This window comes from Talpa occidentalis, unplaced genomic scaffold (genome assembly GCF_014898055.3).
Source record: "Talpa occidentalis isolate TD23 unplaced genomic scaffold, MPIMG_talOcc4v2.1 talOcc4.12, whole genome shotgun sequence".
Taxonomy (NCBI): Eukaryota; Metazoa; Chordata; class Mammalia; order Eulipotyphla; family Talpidae; genus Talpa; species Talpa occidentalis.
In genome coordinates, this window is record NW_023601212.1 from 84,351,771 (window position 1) to 84,373,135 (window position 21,365).

Consider the following 21,365-nt stretch of genomic DNA (forward strand, 5'->3'; position numbering starts at 1 on the left):
TTTGAATTTTTTAGTGCTTTCTTAATATACTTAGTAATATGAAATTTTCTGCTGATTTTTCTTTTAAACGGTGGAACCAAGAACAGGATCTTTCTAGAATATAACCCTGGATCCTGCACAATCCATTATAAGTCTCATCCATGAGAAACTGATCAGGGTCCTCAGTAATTGTTGGTGATAGTTTCTTGCTAGGGTTAGAGATGTATTTGCCTTGGTTGTGCCCCTTCATCCCCTCATGAAGATGGTGAGTGGCTCTAGTTTGCCAAGCTGGGAACATTAGGGCATTAATGTTCTTAAGCAAAATCCCTTTCTGTTTATTACATTTTATCTTTTAATGGAATTTAGGGAGTGGAATATTTTGGAAAAAAGCTGTTTTAAGAAGCGTGCGTTATAATGAATATGCTTTAGATAACCTTGAAAAGTAACGCACACCCAGTCTGTCATTTCTCTGCCTTCACAGCCAGAGTCACTTGTGAAGAATGTTCATGGTGTGCCAGCAGCTTCTTTGTGTTTAGAACTGGCCAGATACAGCATAGCATAATCCTATTATTGTGTGAGAGTAGTTTTTTCCTTAGATGAACATTGCAAGAAAGGGGTTACACAAATGGATTGAAATTGTTTCTTTGGTAATGTAAATAAACATAAACTACTTATTTTCATATTCATTTTCCAAATGGGCTACCTTATGAAAATCTCATTAGCCACTAGGACTGGAACTTTTTGCTGGGATTTCTCTGGAATAATGTAATTGCATCCAAGTCTTTATTCCCATCAGGTGGGTTAAGCTAGAGAGGGGCACATATATTTAAAAGGGAAAAAAGACGTCCGTTTCTAATTTGGGTGGAGTGTAATTCCAGTGGGAACAAAAGGAGAAAACACTATGTTTGGAAAGAAATAAGACAGTGATGGGGTGGTGGGATGAGGGGGAGGTGGTGTTCACAGGTTGGTCTTGAGGGAGTAGTTAACTACCCTGGCAGAGAGAGAGGCTTTATCACGTTTGGGAGAATCCTACAAGTCCTATAGGTATTGTCACTCTTATGTAGGTCATTCTTATAAAACAAATCGATCTGATCTCCATACTAGTTTAATTCAGTCTCTAAATAGAATTTTTTAAACAAATTGATAGGGGCCTCCCTGGTGTTCGCAGGGGTTAAGTCTCACCACTATCGAGGTAAAACTTCCAGCCACTGCGGCATGAGTTCGATCCCCAGCCAGGGAGCTAACCCACATGGCACAGCAGACCTCTCCTGTCTCGCCTGTTGATCCCCTCAGCAATGTATCTCAGTAGATCTGCCTATTCTGCTTCCTACTGTCTCTAGTGAATCTACCTCCCCACCCCGTACCTCGGGCCTACACCCCAGTTCTTGTATGCATAAATAAATAAAATAAATCTTTAAAACAAAACAAATTGATAAACTGAAGAGGAAAAGCATAGTCCTAGCATTTTCAGCACTGTGGCCTTGGGCAAATTTCTTAACCTTCCTATGCCCCATCCCACATCTGGAAAAGGTTTTTGAAGTAAAATTTTTTGAGGTAACAAGTGTGAAAACTCTTGGCATAGTGCTTGGCATGCTGCTCAGAAGCTCATGGTAGTGATTATTAGCATCAACATTACCCTTTCATATAAAGAACATTGAAACTGGGAACGAAAACAAATTTAGATTCTTGGCATGGCCCTGTAAGTTATATTAGAATAAACTTAGGATTAAATGTGGACAGATGTTGGCAAAGGAATATTGTGTTCTAAAATTTTATTCTGGGAGGAATTTAATAAAATTGTCATCTTTGGTAACAGTTATAAGAACTATATTATGTTCTTTAATTGTTCAAAGAAAACTTTCTCAAGTGACTTATTGATTCAGACATAAAGAAAACCGAAAGCTGTTGGCTTGCTTTTAAGTTTTATTAAATGATTAATTTGGAATTGTTACATCAGTAATCTTTAATCATATGATAAGGAGAAAAGGAAGATTCAATTTCCATAAAACAGCATCCTCCCAAACTTGAGTCCTAAATTAAAAGTCATGAAATAAAGACATTGTAGCATAGGGAAGTGTAACCGGGGAACTCAGCTTTTAAAAGTTTGTACATCAGGGAATTCAGCTTTTAAAAGTTTGTACATCAGTGCACGGGTGAATTTGTTAATTTTCCTGCTGCTCTCCTCTAAATAGACTTACTAACTTTGCAGATTTTCCCGGAATGGCTGGAACGTTCTCCTCACAGTGAACTGTGGGTGGCACAGCACCCTGGGGAAGCTGGCAGCCCTGAGAGTTGTTCCCAGCACTGAACGAGCTTGCCCTCCTTTCCGCCTGTTTTCCTTTTGTTCTCTCACTCAGAGCTGTGCTGGTAGCCTTCGTGACATGCTCTTTCACCGCCTCTAGAACCTAAAGGCAGCAAGTGGCACCATTTCCCTAATTTCCTTGTCATCTCTTGGTCATCCAGAAATTTGTATACTTCTACACTTAGTTTAAATTGTGCATCATTGCAAAATGATTCTCTTTTGGTTTTGTTTTACATGTATCTATAGACAACAAAGATAAACTAATATATAACTTTGAAATAATTTGGTTGGAATTCCTTTCTTGTAAGTTGAAACTCGTTCAGAGATTCTTTGGCAAACTCAAATTTCTATTAAATAATAATTAAGGTCAACAAGACACATCTTAAATGGACAGTTTGTTCACAGAATTCCCTTTTGACACTAAACTGAACTGATTTTTGCAGGGTGATCTAAAAGCTTACCTGCGCAACGAGCACGAGCACCTGAGGGGGGACTCGCAGACAATGCTGCTGCAGCGGATGGCATGTGAGATCGCGGCAGGGCTGGCTGCCATGCACAAGCTGCACTTCCTGCACAGGTGGGTCCCTGGCACAGAGGTGTTCCTCACATGCACTGATGTGCAGCCTAGAGAGGGCTTAGGACAGAGTTTATAAAACTCAAAATGGCTGTGGTATCAGAATAAGGATCGAGTTTGGCTTCATTTTAATCAATGCCAGGGAACAGAATGTTTTAATACAGCGTCTGGTCTGAAAATTTCTTTTAGAATTTTGGAAAATATAAAAAGTGGTACATTCCTCAGAGTTAACAGTCCCAGGCTACTCTGTGACCTCTGTTGGTGCAACCTTTACTTGTCATGTTAGCTTTAGGCTGGTATAGTCATAGGTATCCCCCTGTAACCCAGTTCACATTCCTGAGAGAGGAAAAGGAGATCAAAGGTTAATGGCATCTTTTTGTATGCAGCCTCAGCGTTGGTTTCAGACCAGCACCCTGAGAGGCAGGGGGATGCAGTTGGTTGGGGCCACAGAGGCTGATAGAACATGTATGTGTTAAAACTCTTCAGTTCCCGGGCCTCCCCGGTGGCGCAGTGGTTGAGCGCTGGGTTGCGAAGCTGCCTGCGGCCTCTGCGGCGCTGGTTCGATCCCTGGCTGCTCCCCGGCCACTGGAGGAGGGTCCCACATGGCGTGCAGACCTCTCCTGCCGCCCGCTGCTCCCCTCAGCAGTGTACTTCGGTCCTTCTGCCTGCTCTGCTCCCCGCTCTGGCTCTGGTGAATTCTCTCACCCTCCTGCGCTTCTGACTGTACCCAGTGCATGTATAAACAAACAAACAAACAGATAAATAAAAAACATGCCTCTATAAAAAAAAAAAAATCTTCAGTTCCCAACTGAACAGTGCCAGTATTTTGGAGCACATTGTATTTTGTTGAGAACTTTGAGTCCTGTCTGTGATGATGGTTCAGTGAACCCAGAGGGAGATTTCTGCTTATTTTCTTCTAGCCTTATAGCCCTGGGTATGTTTAAAATATTTCTCAGACTGCCCAAGAAAGTAGGTTTTAATTAAAGTTGGTTTTAATTAAATCACTTAGCTCCTAACAATCTGAAGACCTGAAAAGGAACACTTGTGTGTATTGATGTGCAGGGATGTCTATGAAGTATTTTTTAAAAAACAGGCTACACAGGAATATATTTATAGTATATATTATCCATTTTTTTAAATGAGGAAAAACTTGGTTGTATCTGTAGAGAGGGTGTATGTGTGTGAGAGAGAACAGAGGAAGGGTACCTATGAGATTCTCAGTATTACCTCAAGGTGGAGAAAAAGGAACATTTTTGACATTTTTCTTATACATCTCTATCTTGCTTGACTTGCATAATGAACAAATCATTCTGATAAAGTGCTTTTTAAAAGATGGAGAATTTTAGGTTTCTCAGGCCAAAGGCAGAATTCCTTATGCAAAATTTCAAAATAAGAAGATGTATTTGTTTTTTTATTGGTGTAATCTTATATTTCATATTTAATCTCTTATAATAGGTTAATACACAGTATATTTGTACTGTAAATCTTTTGTAAAACACAGGTGATTATTACCTAGTACTCGGCTTAGGAGTTTTTTAGATTTTGGAGAATGGAGTGTTTAAAAAGAGTATCATGTTAGATTCAGTAGTATAAAGTCATCAGATGCCAGAAATAGTGTTTACTCCCACTGTTTTGACCATTGTATTTTATTTTTTTAATTTAATTTCTAAAGATTTATTTATTTATACAAGCGCTGGGTACAGTCAGAAGCACGGGAGGGTGAGAGAATTCATCAGAGCCAGAGTGAGGAACAGAACAGGCAGACAGACAAAATACACTGCTGAGGGGAGCAGCGGGCGTGTCAGGAGAGGTCTGCGCACCATGTGGAACCCTCGCCGGTGGCCGGGGATCGAACCGGCGCTGCAGAGGCTGCGGGCAGCTTTGCAGCCCAGCGCTCAACCACTGTGCCACCAGGGGAGGCCCTGACCATTGTGTTTTAAAAACTAACAAAGATGTTAGAGTGAATGTTATTTTCCTGTGAACTTCTTTAGGTTAAAGTTTTACTTAAAATCCTGTGAACTTTGAGCAAATAAAGATAAGTCATATGGCTTGAATTTTATTCTGGTACAAAAACTCAAGGTAAGAAAATTCTTGAAGCCAAACGAAACTTGACAACTGTTTCATTATCTTTTAAAAAGTAGCCAGGGCCTCCCTGGTGGCACAGGCTGTTGAGCGCCGCACTGTGAAGCTGTCCGCAGCCTCTCTGGTGTGGGCTAGATCCTGGCCAGCCAGGGAGAAACCCACCTGGCGCAGCAGATCTTTCCTGTCTCACCCGCTGCTCCCCTCAGCAGTGTATTTCGTCAGTCTGTCTGTTCTGTTCCCCCCTCTGTCTCTGGTGAATCCTCTTACCTTCCTGCACATCTGGCCTGTACCCAGGTTCTTGTATAAATAAATAAATCTTTAAAGTAGCCATATTTTATGTAAAATTTCTGTCTAGGACAGAATTTTGTACTTTATTTTGTTGGTCATATGCTGTGTAGTATATTTTTAAGTTGGAATTTAGAATGTATCTTTACTGACTCATTCAGATTTTCTGTGTTGGTTGAAAATAGAACAGCCCACATTGTCCAAATAAAACCTGTTAGCTGTGTATGGAAGCTGACCTAGTAAAGTACCTTCAATTAAATTGTGTTTCCTTATTGTTTAAGAGGGGGCTTACACCTGGGTCTTAGGCAGCCTGCGTTTCTGAGGTTGTACACATGACATTTGTGAAGGCCACGTAAACAGCAGAGACTGCCACTCTTGCGTTCCTGCCATGCTGGCCAAAAGCCTGGGACTTCCTGTCCCCAGCCTGTCACTCTTCCTGAGCAGCCCCAGTGTACTGCTACCAGGTCACTGCAGTGAACTAAGTGCAAAGGAGAGCTGTGGACAGTGTGGGCCTAGTGGAGGTAGCTGGAGACTTGTGGCAGTGGCTTTGAGGAAAATCTGGGAGCCAGTTGTGCACAAAAGAACCTCTTGAGGATTCATTCACCCAATTTCACCCAATTTTAAAGTTAAAGTTACCCTCTGCCTGAAACATTGAGGTTACTAAGTTACCCAGTGCACAAAGTATCTAGTATTACAGGAGCTTGGTAAATAGCAGGTGCCATTTTGCATTATTTTCTTCTTAAATAGTGCCTCAGGTATCCACATTGTAAAGTGTAGAGTGTCTTGCTGCTAACTGACTTGTGCTGCACCTCTAGCTTGAGTGTTTCTTATAGTCAGAAAAAGTGTGTAACTTTACGTAAGTGTAAAATCTTTAGATTGTATATTTTAAAAATCCTTCTAATGTTTTCTATTTGAAAATTGGTCTGTAAAGAAAAGAATTTTGTATGCTAATAATTTTTTGGTCATTTCAAAACAAAGCCACAGATAGCATCTGGCACATGCTGGTATTAAGTGAAAAAAAAAAAAAAAAAAAAAAGACCACAGTACCTACATCATTTTGATTTCATGATGAAAATCTAAGAATTTTCCTTAGACTTTGGAATTCGAATCCTAAAATTCTGCAAACACTTAATATGTGTAATGGAGAAGAAAGATGAGCATCTGTCATGATTACTCACCGGGTCTAGCTCTTGTTCTTCAGTAGTAAAATCTCCATAATAGTGCTAAATTCTTAATATGTGGATTTAATGACATCCTAAAGCTTGTATTATAGTGTCTGACGCAGTACAAGTAGGGGAGAAAGGAGAAGCAGAAAAAATAACTTTGATCAATGGGGCTGGCCTTGTTTTTTAGAGTTTCCAGTTTCCTTACCCTTTTTTGCATTTGCTTTGATATTTAATAAAGACAATTTAAAATTAATTGATTAAATCTTCAAAGTCAAATGCTCTAAATAGATGAGGTGAGGGAAGATACGTATTTTATTTATTTATTTTTTTCCTAAAGATTTCTGCATCTATGCATACAAGAGCTGGGGCGCAGGCCAGAGGTGGAGGGGTGGGGTGAGAAGGTTCACCAGAGACAGAGCGGGGAACAGAACAGGCAGACTGACTGAAATACACTGCTGAGGGGAGCAGCGGGGGTGTCAGGAGAGGTCCGCTGCTCCCTGTGGGTTGCTCCCTGGCCTGGTGGAGATGAAACTTGTGCTACAGAGGCTGCGGATAGCTTCACAGGTTGCGTCCCAACCCCTTGTGCCACGAGGGAGGCCCAAGATACGTATTTTAAATCAAAGCAAGGTTTTGCTAACTAACGCTCTTGCTGGAGAGTTAAAACATGTATTCACATTAGGCAGCATCATCAGTGTGTTCCAGGCTTTGCAAAGCTCTCTGTGAAGAGTTATCTAATCCTGAGAACAGCCTAAGAGCCTGAGGCAGGTGCCACATTATAAATTGCATTTTACAGAGGAAGGTATTGATGGTCAAAATGGTGAGCAGTTTGTCTACTTTAGCCACTAACTTCACGAGTAGTTTAAACTTGACTCTTGAGCCTCTTGGAGCTGGTTGCTATCTACACAATACTTAAAAACAATTCCTGGCACACAGAAACCATTCAGTACATTTTAACTTTTATTTTTATTTTTATTTTTATTTTATTATTTTTTTTTTAATAGAGGCATGCTTTATTTGTTTGCTGGTTTGTTTGTTTGTTTTGTTTATACATGCACTGGGTACAGTCAGAAGCGCGGGAGGGTGAGAGAATTCACCAGAGCCAGAGCAGGGAGCAGAGCAGGCAGAAGGACCGAAGTACACTGCTGAGGGGAGCAGCGGGCGGCAGGAGAGGTCTGCGCGCCATGTGGGACCCTCCTCCGGTGGCCGGGGAGCAGCCGGGGATCGAACCGGCGCCGCAGAGGCCGCGGGCAGCTTCGCAACCCAGCGCTCAACCGCTGCGCCACCGGGGAGGCCTTAACTTTTATTTTTAAATGAATAATTTTCTAGTTTGTTTGTATTCACTAGTGCTCTACAAGACAAGGCAAGCCTCATTTTTCTTGCTTCTCATTTCTTTCCGGTTTGTTCTGGGCCAGACACTGTAATACAAGCTATAGGATTTCATTAAATGAATACATTTAAGAATGCAACAATATGATAGATATTTTACTACTGAGCCCCCAAAGAAATGTTAAAAAATAACAGAACTTGTGGGCATCTGTCTGGTTTCTGATTTTAATTGAAAAGGCTTTATTATTTTGCCACTTAAATAGATAATTGCTATTGAGTTTTGGCAAATAGTCCTTAGCTAATTTGTTTCCTGTTTCCTAGCAGAGGTTTAAATCTAAAATGGCTCTGAATTATACATTAAATGATGCTTCAGCAATCTGTTGACGTAATGTATTTGTTCTCTTTTACTTTGTTTTTATGTAATAAATGATGCGGGCATATTTTATGATATGCATCTACCCTTATTCCTAGAAAAAGTCTTTTAATCTGTTTTGTTTTTTACATATTTCTGGATGCAATTTGCCAGTATTTGTATCTGTATTCATTAGGGAGAAGCAACTATAATTTTCTTTTTCTATGCCGTCTTTTGTTATTAAAGTTGTGATGGATTCATGAAACAAGTGATAGAAATTGCTTTATGACCTGGAATGGTTCAAATAATTGGTGTCATCTGTTCTTTAAAGGTTAGAGGTTAACCACAAAACTCTCTGGACCTGGTGCCTTTTTCAATAAAAGCTATTTACTTAGTTTTCCAGTTTAACTATCTTATTAAATGGGGTTTAAACTCCATTTAAATTGGTTCCTTTCCCTGCTCTCTCTCTTCACATTGAAGTGAAATGTATCACAGAAGAAAGCTGAAGCAATCCCTGCCGCCAATAAATTTTCCATATACAAGAGGAAATAAAAAAAAATTCAGCGACAGTGACCCTATATAAACTGCTATTTGGTTTTCTTGTCTTAAATAACACCTTCTCTCACAAACCATTTTAAACCACCCTGCAAAAGTGATCAGCACACACATGTATGTGCACATGGGTCTGGTGATGGACTCCACTGCCAACAAAATAAAGCCCAAAGGTTCCATCCTGGCACTCAAGGCCTTCTATAATGTGGCATCAGGCTGCCTCTCTATTCTTATATTCCACTATTTCCCTGAATGCATCTTCCATTTCCAATTAAACTATTTGATATTTCCCTAAAACCCATTTAGGGTTTTCTCCCACTTGCACACATTCTTGTTCCTTCTCTAGCAACTTCCTAAGCTCTTGTATTTTCCAATTTATGCCCATTCTTCAAAGAAAAGTAAAATGCCACCACTTTGATTTCCACCAGACAGAAGTAACTTCTCTCTTATATGGGACCACACATGGTGATTGTATATCAAATGACAGCACCCTCTGTGTAGAACAATACAAAGGGTAAGACCACAGGCTCACGAGTCAGGTTTAAACTGTTCATCTAGTTGGTGGCTAAGATAGACAAATTGCTAATGATTTTGACCATCAATACCTTCTGTAAAACAGAAATGGGAAGCTATATCTGCAGTGCAGAAACAGCTAGTAGGATAATATTTGTACCATATGAAGAGTTCTTACAAATTGACTAGAAAATAATGACCCAGTAGAAAAATGGACAAAAATATAAACGATAAATGTGAAAAGATGTTAAAATTCAAAAGTAGATTAAGGATGTGTAAATTAAAGTGAAACTCAAAAACTAAAGGAGCTGCTTGTTGTACCTGTTGCTGGTAGAGATGGAAGAGATTTTGCTGCATGTTGTGGTGTCATATTTTATGGTAACCATCACATACTTCTAAACCACTATTGAGCAGTAGCTGTCTAAGTGAAAAATACACATTTCCTTTAACCCTGCTCGTGGATTCTATCTCATAGATATTAGAAGCACTACAATTTAAGGATGTGTGTTAGACTCATCTATTGCAACTTCATCTATAGTGGTGGCCAAGACAAAAAAAAATAAAAGGACGAGACAGAGTGAATGTTCATCAGGGGGAACTAGAATACATTTAAGTCTGTTTGCACTATGGAGTATCGCACAAATTGTGTAAAGACAGATTTAAACCTACTGTATGGAGGGTCTCCCTGGTGGCGCAGTGGGGTGAGCACAGCGCTGTGAAGCTGTCTGCAGCCTCTGCAGTGCGGGTTCGATTCCCAGCTTGCCAGGGAGATACCCACACGGCACTGCAGACCTCTCCTATCTCACCCGCTGCTCCCCTCGGCAATGTCCTCTGTCCGTCTGCCTGTTCTGCTCCCCGATCTGTCTTTGGTGAATTCTCTCACCCTCCCATGCCTCTGGCCTGTACCCCAGTTCTTGTATAAATAAATCTTTAAAAATAAAACTACTGTATGGATTAACTTGAAGACATTTCAATGGAGTGATGTGGTTAAATAAAAAATAAAGATGCAGCTAAGAAGACATAACATTGCATTTTTGTGAGGCAGTCCTCCTTAGCCCTTATTTGTATATTTGTGTGTGCACTAAGTATACAAGTATGGGAAAAGATAAAGAATGATTATAGCTACCAGTTTGTTAATACATGTTACCTGGAATGAAAGGAAGGAGGAGGGTGGCTTTAAAATTTTGTTTTTTAGGGCCTCCCCGGTGGCACAGCGGTTGAGCACTGGGTTGCGAAGCTGCCTGCAGCCTCTGCAGCGCCGGTTCAATCCCCGGCTGCTCCCCGGCCACCGAAGGAGGGTCCCGCATGGTGCGCAGACCTTTCCTGCTGCCCGCTGCTCCCCTCAGCAGTGTACTTCGGTCCTTCTGCCTGCTCTGCTCCCCGCTCTGGCTCTGGTGAATTCTCTCACCCTCCCGCGCTTCTGATTGTACCCAGGGCTTGTATAAATAAATAAATAAATAAATCTTTAAAATAAAATTTTGGTTTTTAAAGGCTGTACTTCAGGAAAACGCAATGAAAGCCCCATATTCATATAATTGAATTTACATAAAATGTGCATGCAAGAGATTAGGAAGGACAGCACTCTAGACCTTTGGGCTGTCTGAGTTGTGCTGTAGAGAAAGGAGATGTTGCAGGAGGTGCTGGTGTGCAACAGCACAAGATGCAGGCAAATGTCCTCAGCTGCTGGCCACCTCAGCTTGAGATCATATCCCTTGATTTAAAATCATTTATTATATATAAAGTATTAAAAGTTCTGGTAGACCCATGGGAATTAATGTTCTGGGACTGTGGTTAAGTGCTGGCTGTGTTGTTAAGCCAGCAGGTTGAAATGTGCACTCCTGAAACATGCCAGCCCTCTTCCATGCTGATCGGAGGTGGTCTTCTGGTCTAAGCTTGGACTCTGCAGGGTTGCCTGGTAGGTGGTACCGGCCCCATCCCAGGCCTGCTGGGTTTTGTGACCCTCCAAGTGGTTGGGATGACAGCCATTGTGAGAATGACCTCTTGAAAAACATGGGTTTGTATTCTGAGAGGCAGTTAATTGGCAGCTCCACTGCATCCTGCTGTGAGGTGGCATTAGGGCAGACTGAGAGGCATTCTCACTCTGGGTCAATGTTGCCCCTTTTTCAGACTTTGGGGTGATAACTTACTACCAGGATATTGAGGGACCTCATCCTGTCTGACCCATGAATGTTTTTCCAACTTTGTGGACACTGGAGTGTCCTGTGGACTCAGCCCCAACTTCTCTTCCAAGCTATGCCAGTCTCATCACCCACATCTGCTGCACAGTAGTCAGCCAAAGACAAGATTCAGAGGGACCTGGACCCTTGTGCAGATTTGTGGGGTGCTCTCTTTCTCTGGGGCGCCTTCTTCCTTTCCTGAACCCTGCCCTGAAGTTCAGCTTCTGGTGCCTCTCCCTGTTGCCACCACCCGAGGAAGCTATTGCTCTTTGGGCTCCCTGTATCTGCATGGTTTGGGAAATGTCCCTCGGCAGAAAACCAGAGTGAATGTGGCACTTACCTTTCTCCTGGTCCTTATCAGAACCCTAGGCTGTCCACTGTCCAGTAACTGAAAACTGCCTCCTTCCCTGTTTCGTCCACTTTTATAGTTGTTTTCTATAAAAGATAAGCCAGGACTAGAAGTTGAAATCTATGTAGGCCTGCATCAGCTCTTGCCAGTCCTGAAGGCTTTGTCCCTAGTTTATCACCAGTCCTCAAAACCCAAGCAGTCAGTGGTGAACCACATTCCAGCCAGGGGCAATTTCCTCTGTCTACCCAGCATTTCACTGTATAGGTTTTCCCTGTATAGCTAAGGCAGAGCAGGTGCCTGATACACAATTGGCACTCAGTAAATGCAATGTTGTTCAGCTCGCAAGGACTGACCTAAAAAATGGGACAAAAATCTTAAGTAGAAAGTTGCCTCTTTGTGTCACATCAGAACCCTTTGCTATAATCTGTGGTGTCTCTTGGAGTGACATCCCATCTTCCAGTTATAAGTGGTAGAATCTCTTCAGAACTCATGTAGTCATTTTTCTTTTTTGAGACTTCATGGCAGAGTGGTGTGGTGAGTAAAGTGAGACTTAAGAGTCCATGTTCTTAGCTCACCTCTCTTCAGTCTTAACCAGTATAAACCACGTTACTTCATCCTTTTGAGCCTATTTCTTTGAAATGGGGATAAGCTTTACCCTGAAGTGCTGTTGTCAAGATTACGTAAATAAGATAATATATGCCACCCTCTAGAAGAATATTCAGTAACTTTTAATAATTTTACTTTCTTACACTTTTTATCAGGAATCCAGGTTACTCAGGAAAACATAAGTAGATGAGGATGATTTTGAAAGAGAGCCCAACAGTATCAAACTGTTTCCTTAAGAACAGTTCTTCAGAATTTGGATAAACGCTAGTTCTAGGGTGAGTTAGAACACATAGTGATGCTTCCTTGTGAATCGGGGTGGGGACTCTCTAGAATTGTGGACTCCACTTCCTGTGTCCATTAGCTTGCCACTGAGTCCCTTGCAGCCACGGACAGCTGGGGCAACAGTGCATGCTGCCAATGTGTGGAGCCGAGTCAGAGCTTTTGAGAGAGCCTTTCAGGGCTGGGTCATTGGCAGCCTGGCCACAAGACCTGTTTTTCAACTTGAAGGAAGAATATCCTGGGTATGTTTGTATTTCCTGACCAAAACCAGCCATTGACGTCAAGAGTTAACCTCTGTTGTTAAGTAGTTGTGCCTTTATGTTTTTCTGTTGTTTAGCTTTGCATGTTTGGACTTCAGCGAATCTTTGTTTTTACCAATTTTAAATGAAATTATATCATCTTGAATCTGAATAGCACCTTCTTTTCAAAACATTTCATATATGTTTTAATTTTATCCTTGTAGAAACCTGAGTTAGCTGATTCACATGTATTGCTGCTTTTTGGTGAGACTCCAAAAAGTGACTTAGTCCAAGTTGCAGAGTTCTTAAGTAGTGGAACTGAAACTGAGCCCAGACCTGGGGACTCTGTCCAGTGCTTTTCCCACTGTACTGTAGTGACTGAGCAGTTTGGGCTTACAAGAGTAAGTTTATGAGAAATTCTCCCAATCATGCTATTGTATTTTCCCTCATTACCTCTGCATTTCAGCTTATGAGAAATTTTCCTGCTTTCCCTGAGACTATCAGTTGAACGCTATGAGAGTTTTATAATGAGAGGCAAAGGCCCTCTGCATATATAACTTTCCATCTTTTATCTAACCTTCACATTCACTGTATCTGAAGACCTCATTGAACGTGTGTAAGGAAAGAGGAGAGGATGGAGGACTCAGAGCAGAAGGTGCCAAGTGCCTTGCAGGTGCTCAGCCAAGCTTCAGGCCACCCCAGCCTACTTCTGAACACACACCTGCCCAGATTGAAATGCCAGCACTCATTTCTCATTCAGTTCTTAGGAGGGAGATGTTGGGAAGGTTTTAGAAGGCTCTGTTTCTATCTAGAATGATGGTTAGTGGTAATAGAACATCTGTTGACAAAACCTGCAAAACTGGCCAATTGCAGCTGTTTGTCTAAAGCTGCCTGACTTAAAGCATTTTCTTCTTTCTGCTCCCAAAAAGTGTATTACTCTGCCTGTCTTCCCTCCCTTCATTCCAGAAAACAGGGACCAATCCTCTGGAAGTTGGGAGTTTCTATATTGTTAGCAGCAGTGGAATGGGGTATCCCAAGGTTTTCCCCAGACACCTCCTCAAGCCTGAAAGCTTTTGGAGGGAGCACCATGAATACTGCCACTTGTAAATTTAGAGTATAGAGAAGGAATTTAACGTAACTGGAAATTCATATCAGCACATGGTTGTCAAAGATCAGCCATATTCATAGTATAGTATTGATTGCTATTGTGTTGTTATTAATGGTCATTGATGGCAAAAGGATGAAAATATTACTGAACTTACTAACTTTGTGACCTTAGCAAAATTACTTCAACATCTGTGTCTCAGTTTCCTTATCTATAAATAGGGAAAATGACAGCACCCACCTTATAGGTTTGTTGTGAAGATTAAATGTGTTATTTAATAAATATAAAGTGCCTAGAGAAATGCTTTGTGTAAAGTAAGTGCTTTGTAAATATTAACCACTATTATATAATAGAGCCCATGTTTTATGTACCAAGCTGTCATTGAATTTTATCAGTGTTAGCTATTGCTGTCGTCATCCTTGTTATCATTGTATTTCACATAGGTGAGCTTTGGAAATCTTTGAAAAGAAGGATTTAAAAAATTGGTTTTGGTCTATAATCACAAAAAGATAAATATTTTAAATTTTGGCTTATAGAAATTCCGTTTTTGATATCTTTTATGTATTATGATTTAAAACTATAGATTAGGTATCCTTTTCTGTTTTAATTTGTTGACTTTTTTATTCATTTGCCAATTGATGGCTTAAAGATCTAAGTGTTTAAGATAAATCCAAAAAGTTTAATGTTATTTATGTAGGAACTTCATTTAGGAAAAACAGCTTTTGCTTTTCAAATTACGTATTTTAAAAATTAATTCGTTCTTAGATAAACTATTTAAGTAAATTATTTTTAGTAAGTCTTGGAAATATGCCCTTTACCTCCCTTGAGGAGAAACAGAGTTTAGAAGAGATGAGAGTAATTTGGAAAAGATCCCCATTATTAGGGCCTTTCCATTATAGGAATGCTTGCATGGCTTCAAAAAAGGAGATAAAAAACAAAAATTTTAATGTAGATTATTTTAGGGTGCTTGGCATTATAACTGTTACTCTTTACTAATAGTAAATAGACTAGTACTACTAAATAATTAATATTACAAATTATTATAAAAAAATTCAGATCAATATTTTAGAATTCTTTCTTGGTCACTCTGAAAATATTAGGAAATGAGCCGTAAATTGGGTATTGATGCAGACCAAGGTACAGAAAGGGTATTTAACCTTAGCTGTCAGAGTTATTTGGGGAAAATAATCTGGTCATCTCTATTTTTCAGTGATTAAGAATATGATATGTAATCCTTTTTCTGTAAAAATAAATTTTAAAACATTAATTATTAATCAGAACCTCAATATATTACTTTATGAGAGAAAGCATTCTTCCACAGAAATTTTATGTCACATGAAATGTCATTTGTCAGCTAACCCAATTGATGGTTAAATTGTCCTGGTGGTTGATTCTCCTTGTTCCTGTGCTCATTGCAATCTTTGTGTTTTCAGTGACTTGGCCCTGCGAAATTGTTTTCTTACCTCGGATTTAAATGTGAAAGTGGGAGATTATGGAATAGGATTCAGCAGGTACAAGGTAAGTCGAAGGTTTAGGAGTTCTCACCTTAATCTGATTTCATTTCATTATTCATGAGGTGATAATATTACAAAATGCCACTCCATTTTTGGAAGAGAGGCTAAGAATCTGGTTGTGGCGCATTTCTGCAAAGAGGTTTATTCCAGGTATTTTAGTGGTGGTGTTGGCATCTGATGCAAAGTTGTCTATATCAATGACTTTACACCCAAGGTTTTGCAACAGCTTTCTGAATGCTCTCTTTAAAAAGGCTTATACACAGTGTGAGTGATATCGTTTAATTTTGGCTGATAAATTTTAGAGTACATGAACAATAAAAATTATTACCACTTGTGTAATAACATATGCAGTCTATAGATTTTTTCTTGATTACACGTTCAGTAAAATTTCATCTCAAATTCAGTTAAGTATAGGATTGGATTTCCTTCCTTTCCCCCTCCCTAGTTTTTTTTTTGAGGTAATTGAATATAGGCAGCCTTGGATGAGTCACTTAGTCTCTATTTTCTAAGCATGAAGAGAATGTCTTGTTTTCAGGTTCTTGTGAGGACTACAGGAGTCATCTTTTCACGTACTTTGTACCAAAAAAATATGAAAACAGAAAATGGTTATTTGGCCACTTAGAGTATCTTGAACTCTAGCTTTATACCAAACACTGTGGAGGTCTTACCTACATTATCTCATTTAATCTTCCTCATAAAGAGAGGTAGTATTGTATCATCCCTATTCATAGGGATGATAAGGAAAAAGGCTTATCATATCTGTTGCTTGCTCAAAGTCCCACAGCTCATAAATGAATGAGAACTTACAACATAGTCTGTCAGAATTCAAAGCCTTTGCTCTTATTCATTAAACACTCCCCTACTTGGGGCATAAGCCCAGTGTATTTTAGAAGATGTTTGCTCAGAGTCTGTGTTCTGTGCATCAGACACAACGTACCTTCCTTTTCCAGGAAGGATGACTGAGCTTGTGTTCATGGCTCAGACACCAGCCCATGAAGCCCAGAGAAACTCTCATCTATTTTCTACCCAGAGTTTCCTTCATGCCCACTTCTTTTTCAGATATGTTTTTGGAATTGAGTATGTTTTCTGAGAATGACCTGAAATCAAATAATTGAGCTCACTAAAATTATGTATATTTTCTAACAAAACAGGAGGATTATATTGAAACAGATGATAAAAAAAATTTCCCTCTGCGATGGACTGCTCCAGAATTAGTAACCAGCTTTCAAGACAGACTACTAACTGCAGATCAAACTAAGTATAGTAATATCTGGTATGTATTAATTTACCTGCTTAGTGTGCTTTTGTTTAGCAAAGTCCAAACTTCTTTTCTCCTTGAGTATTTTCTTAAGGGAAAGTAATTGAATCAGATGGAGGAATAAAAGAGTACCTGATGGTGTGAAAAAGACAATTTATTGACATCACAGCAGTTGTCACAGCTACAGTGATATAATTACCTTTTTAAACACCACCTCCCTTACTCTTTCCACAGCAGGAAGCTCCTTAAAGGCAGAAACCACTGTTATCTGTGCCTACCACAGGACCTGGCATACATAGATATCTAATAGATACTTATTGAAGTGAATGAAATAACAAAGTAGTTTGGACTATTATGTTTAACTGTGATTTATGGGAGGTCAGTTAATAGAAGTCAAAAGGATGTATCTAAGTCTTTGACTAATAATTTCTATTACAGCTTTCTTCATTTACATCTACATTATTTGTGCTATTGTGCTGTTTTATTTTGAATTTTCGTTTTTTCTTCTTACCGCCCTTTGGATTATTTTAAATTGTTTTTCCTCTTAGTTTGGGAGCTGTGTACTCTATTCCTACACTTTTATTGGTTTCCCTAGAAATTATAACATGTATATTTCACGTACCTTAGTGTAATATTATAAATTTATGTCTTGGCCCTCTTTCTGAGCAATACAAAAACCTCAGAATACTTTACATACTTTGAGTCAGTTTAACATTGCATCACACACATATGCACACACAAATATTTTACTATTGCTGGGCATTTTACTTTTTTCTTTTAACTCCACAAGATGATGTTATTGTTTTTTAGCATCAATGTTTGTTTAGGTTGACCACATGATCAGATCACTTTGCTCTTCATCCTTTTTTTTTTTTAAATTTAATCCCAGGCTTCCCATCTGGGAGCACTCCTTTTGCCTGAAGTATGTCCTTGAGAATTTCCTCTAGTGTAGGTCTACTGGTAATAGACCATCAGTTTTTTTTTTGTAGGTCCAAACATACTTTTATTTTTGTCCTCATTCTTGAAATATATTTTTACTTGATGACAGTTATTTTCTCTCAGCATATTGAAGATATCATTCTACTGTCTTCTGGCTTCCATTGTTGCTATTGAGAAGTCAGCTGTCAGTCTACCTAAGCTCTTTGAAGGTAATGTGACTTTTTCTCTCTGGCTGCTTTTAAACTCTTCTCTTTGTCTTTTGTTTTTTTGTAGTTTCATTATGATGTATATAGGTGTGAATTTCTTATGTTTTTCTGCTTGGGATTTATTTGGCTTTCAAATCTATAGGTTGATGTTCTCAGCCCTTATCCTTCAAATATTGCTTCTGTCCCATTTTTCTCTCCTTTTAAAGGTCTACATAAATAGACATGTGTTATGCCTTCTTGTGCTATCTTTTGTTTCATAATCTCTTGCATATTCCATCTTATTGACTCTTCTGTGACATACTCTACCTAACTTTTCAGATCTGTGCTCCAGCCACTAATTCTCTCTCTTTTTGGAAATCCCTCTTCAGCTATACTTATTCTTCTGTTAAATCTCTCCATTAAGGTTTATACTTAGTTACTGATTTTTCAGTTTTAAGAAGTCTATTTGATTTTTTAAAAACATCACCCCAGTGTTTTAATAATTGAGTTATGATCTGCATCAGATAATTCCAGTATCTCAAGTTTTTGTGGGTTTGATCTTATTCTTGTTTCCTTGGAGAATTTTTTGTGGTGAGGGGTCTTAGAAAACTCTAGTTGAACCTTCCTCCAGAGAGGATGTGCGTTTGCTCTTTTGGGCACCTGGATGTCCTGCCATGGAAGGGCACTGTATTAGTCCAGCACTTTACATATTCAGTGTGACAATTTTTTAGGTTACTGAGATGATGTGAATTTGGGCTGCAAGTCCCAGTAAAGCCCAGCTCTCAGCTTACGGCTTCTTAGGGACTCTTCTCTCCCTCCCTCGCAACACACACACACCTTAGATACACACTCACACTCACTCATAGAACCGCAATACCAAGGTCACATAGATAACTTGTCTTTCAGGCACTTGAAGTAAAGTGGGAGCAGGTTTATTACCGCTGTGAGGAGGTCTCTCTATGAGACCCGTTGCCTTGGGCAGACTCAGGACTTTGGCCTGTCTACCACCACCAATATTCCCTTTAAGTTTTGTGAACCAAAAACATAGAAGCACAGCTTCTGTGCTTCAGCAGATGTCCCAGGACAGAGGTAATTTTAAGTGTTCTACTAGATCTCTAAGTCCTAGGTTTTGCCCTTGTGGTTTCCTGCTCTTACCTGCTCTTTGATTCCTTTAAAAAGATACTTTCTATGCCTCATCTGTTTACTGTTCTTTGCAGGGTGGTTCACCAGAAACTTAGCCTGCATTCCCAGAGACAGAGCCATCCCTTGTTTCTAACAGTCTGAAAAGTATCTAGTGGCAGAACTGCAGCAGAAATAGGGGCTGCACTGCCCTGTGCCAGGGTGAGCGAGAGGGTCTTTCTCTTGATGAAGAAGGGTAAGAGTTACAGGATTTTTTTTCTCTCCCAGAAGGTGATATTCAAGGGGGCAGGAGCCAGTGTGAGGTGAAGGGCTGAATAGACAGAAATAAAAGATGATCTATGGTGCTGGTCTCAGGGAGATAGGATGGGGGTTAGATTGGAAAGCTCCAGACAGGGATTGGCCTTGGACGGGAGACCCTCGTCCTTCCCTGTGACCATTTTGACAAGATAAGAAAGGGACTGTCAGAAAAGATGTGAGGAGTGGTGAGGTATGAGCAGTTGAGGAAATCCCAACTTACATGTTCTCTGAAGAATAGGGTAAGACAGCCTGGAGGGGTATTTTGTTTCAGAGTAGGACTTATTGGGAGAGCAAGAAGAGTTAAATTGGGGATTTGGAACAGGTTGAATTATATCCCCAAGTTCAAACCAATTTTGATAGTGACAAGATTCATTTTGCCACTGATTATATACTACCTTTCAGGTGAATTTTTTCCCTTCATTTAAATTATAAACTCCATAAAGTCACTGGCCATGTCTTAACCTTCTTTTGCATCCAAAATAGCCCTTTATCCTAGCAATTCTGTGCCAGAGTGAAGGTGCTTCTTACTTTTTAAATTGATTAGGAAGTTTGGGTTGTTTAATTTCCTTTGACAGAAATGATCTCCCAACTTAGATACAGAATATGGTGATTTTTTCACTGAAAAAAAATTGTGAAATTACCATAAGAGAATTTAACTCATAAGCTGTTATATAATGTCACATATATGTATCAACATACTGTTTAATATTCAAATAAGCATCTTGGTGGGAATTGATCAAAGTTGCATAAACCATTAATACTCAAAGCAGGCTGGGCATCAGAATCACTTGGGAGCTTTTTGAAAATGCATTTCCTGAGGCAACCTGCATCTACCCGCTAAAGAGTGCTGGGGATGGGTCTTAAATACCAGTGTGTTAATTTAAAGCTTCCCAGATGGCACAGATGATCAGCCAGGTTTGGGACCATTTCACTAAACTGGAGACTCCAATAAATGGCAGAGGTGGGCAGGAAATGCAGGGATTGCATGGAGGAGGTGAAGAATAAGTATTCATCTGTCTGGAGCAGCAGCTGCCACTTCCATGGGGATAGAGCTCTGGAATATGAGAACCAGTACGTAGAAGGCAGTATGTGGAAGGAACTTTCCTGCCTGTAGAGGATGACTATGTCCTTAAGGTCCTGAGAGGACTGGGCAGGTGGCCTCTTGTGGCACAGAGTGCTGACAGAGTCACAGAGGGAAGTCCCTTCATTAGAACAACAACTCAAACTACTGAGGAATAAATGCAACCAGAGGAGTATGGCTCTAACAGGGAAAAAGATTGCTTGTCCATGAAAGTTTTCTTTAGATATTTTCTGATGTTTACTGCTATTACAAATGGACTTTTTTCCCACCAAAACTCAGAATTCAGAATGTTTATCTTATATCCAACAGCTTTGCTGAACTTAGATCATTCTAATAACTTTTGAAATAATTTCTTGAGTTTTCAAGTTGACTTGTCAACTTTTCCCTATAGTTATGCTTGTTATTTATGTTTTGTTTTAGTTTTTTTGCATTGGCCAGAACTTCTAAAGTAGTGTTAAATACTGAGTATGAGGGAGGTATTCTTCTTGTACTCCTCGTTTTACTAGAAACGACTCTTTTTAAAATCATGTCAAAGAGCTATCTTTAATAATCTTTCAGTACACACCTTGCCCTTAAAATTATTAATGCCTATACAAATTAAAAGTGTGAATGATGAAAATTTGACATCTAAAGGGAGAAAGAAAGAACCTTTTTTTTCCCCCCCACAGGTCCCTGGGTGTGACGCTTTGGGAGCTTTTTGATAATGCTGCTCAGCCTTATTCCAACCTTTCCAACTTAGATGTCCTCAATCAGGTGATCCGAGAGAGAGACACCAAACTACCTAAGCCCCAGCTGGAGCAGCCTTATTCTGATAGATGGTTAGTAACTCCATGTTTTGTTTACTCTCTTCAAAAAGTAAGAAAATCCCAATTCCATGAATATTCCATGAATATCCCAATTCCAAAAATATTTCCTATTTTTTTAAACAGTAGATGTTTGTGTATTATTTATGACTGATCTTAAATTAACATCTATTTTTAAAGCTTAACGATATTTGTGGAAAATGTTTAGAACAAGCGGGAATTTATATATGTAATTACATGCAATAAGAAAAAAATCTGAAGT

At 39.6% G+C, this 21,365-nt stretch overlaps 1 protein-coding gene across 2 annotated transcripts in view; it reads left to right on the plus strand.

Moving 5' to 3' along the window:
* The window catches only part of LMTK2 (lemur tyrosine kinase 2), a 94,648-nt gene that overhangs the window by 57,796 nt on the left and 15,487 nt on the right, over positions 1-21,365 (plus strand). For both annotated transcript variants that reach the window (XM_037507127.2, XM_037507128.2), the window contains exons 7-10: positions 2,725-2,858; positions 15,320-15,404; positions 16,552-16,673; positions 20,969-21,118. In XM_037507127.2, coding sequence (XP_037363024.1) covers positions 2,725-2,858; positions 15,320-15,404; positions 16,552-16,673; positions 20,969-21,118 — 491 coding nt within the window. The remainder of the gene's footprint in view (positions 1-2,724; positions 2,859-15,319; positions 15,405-16,551; positions 16,674-20,968; positions 21,119-21,365) is intronic.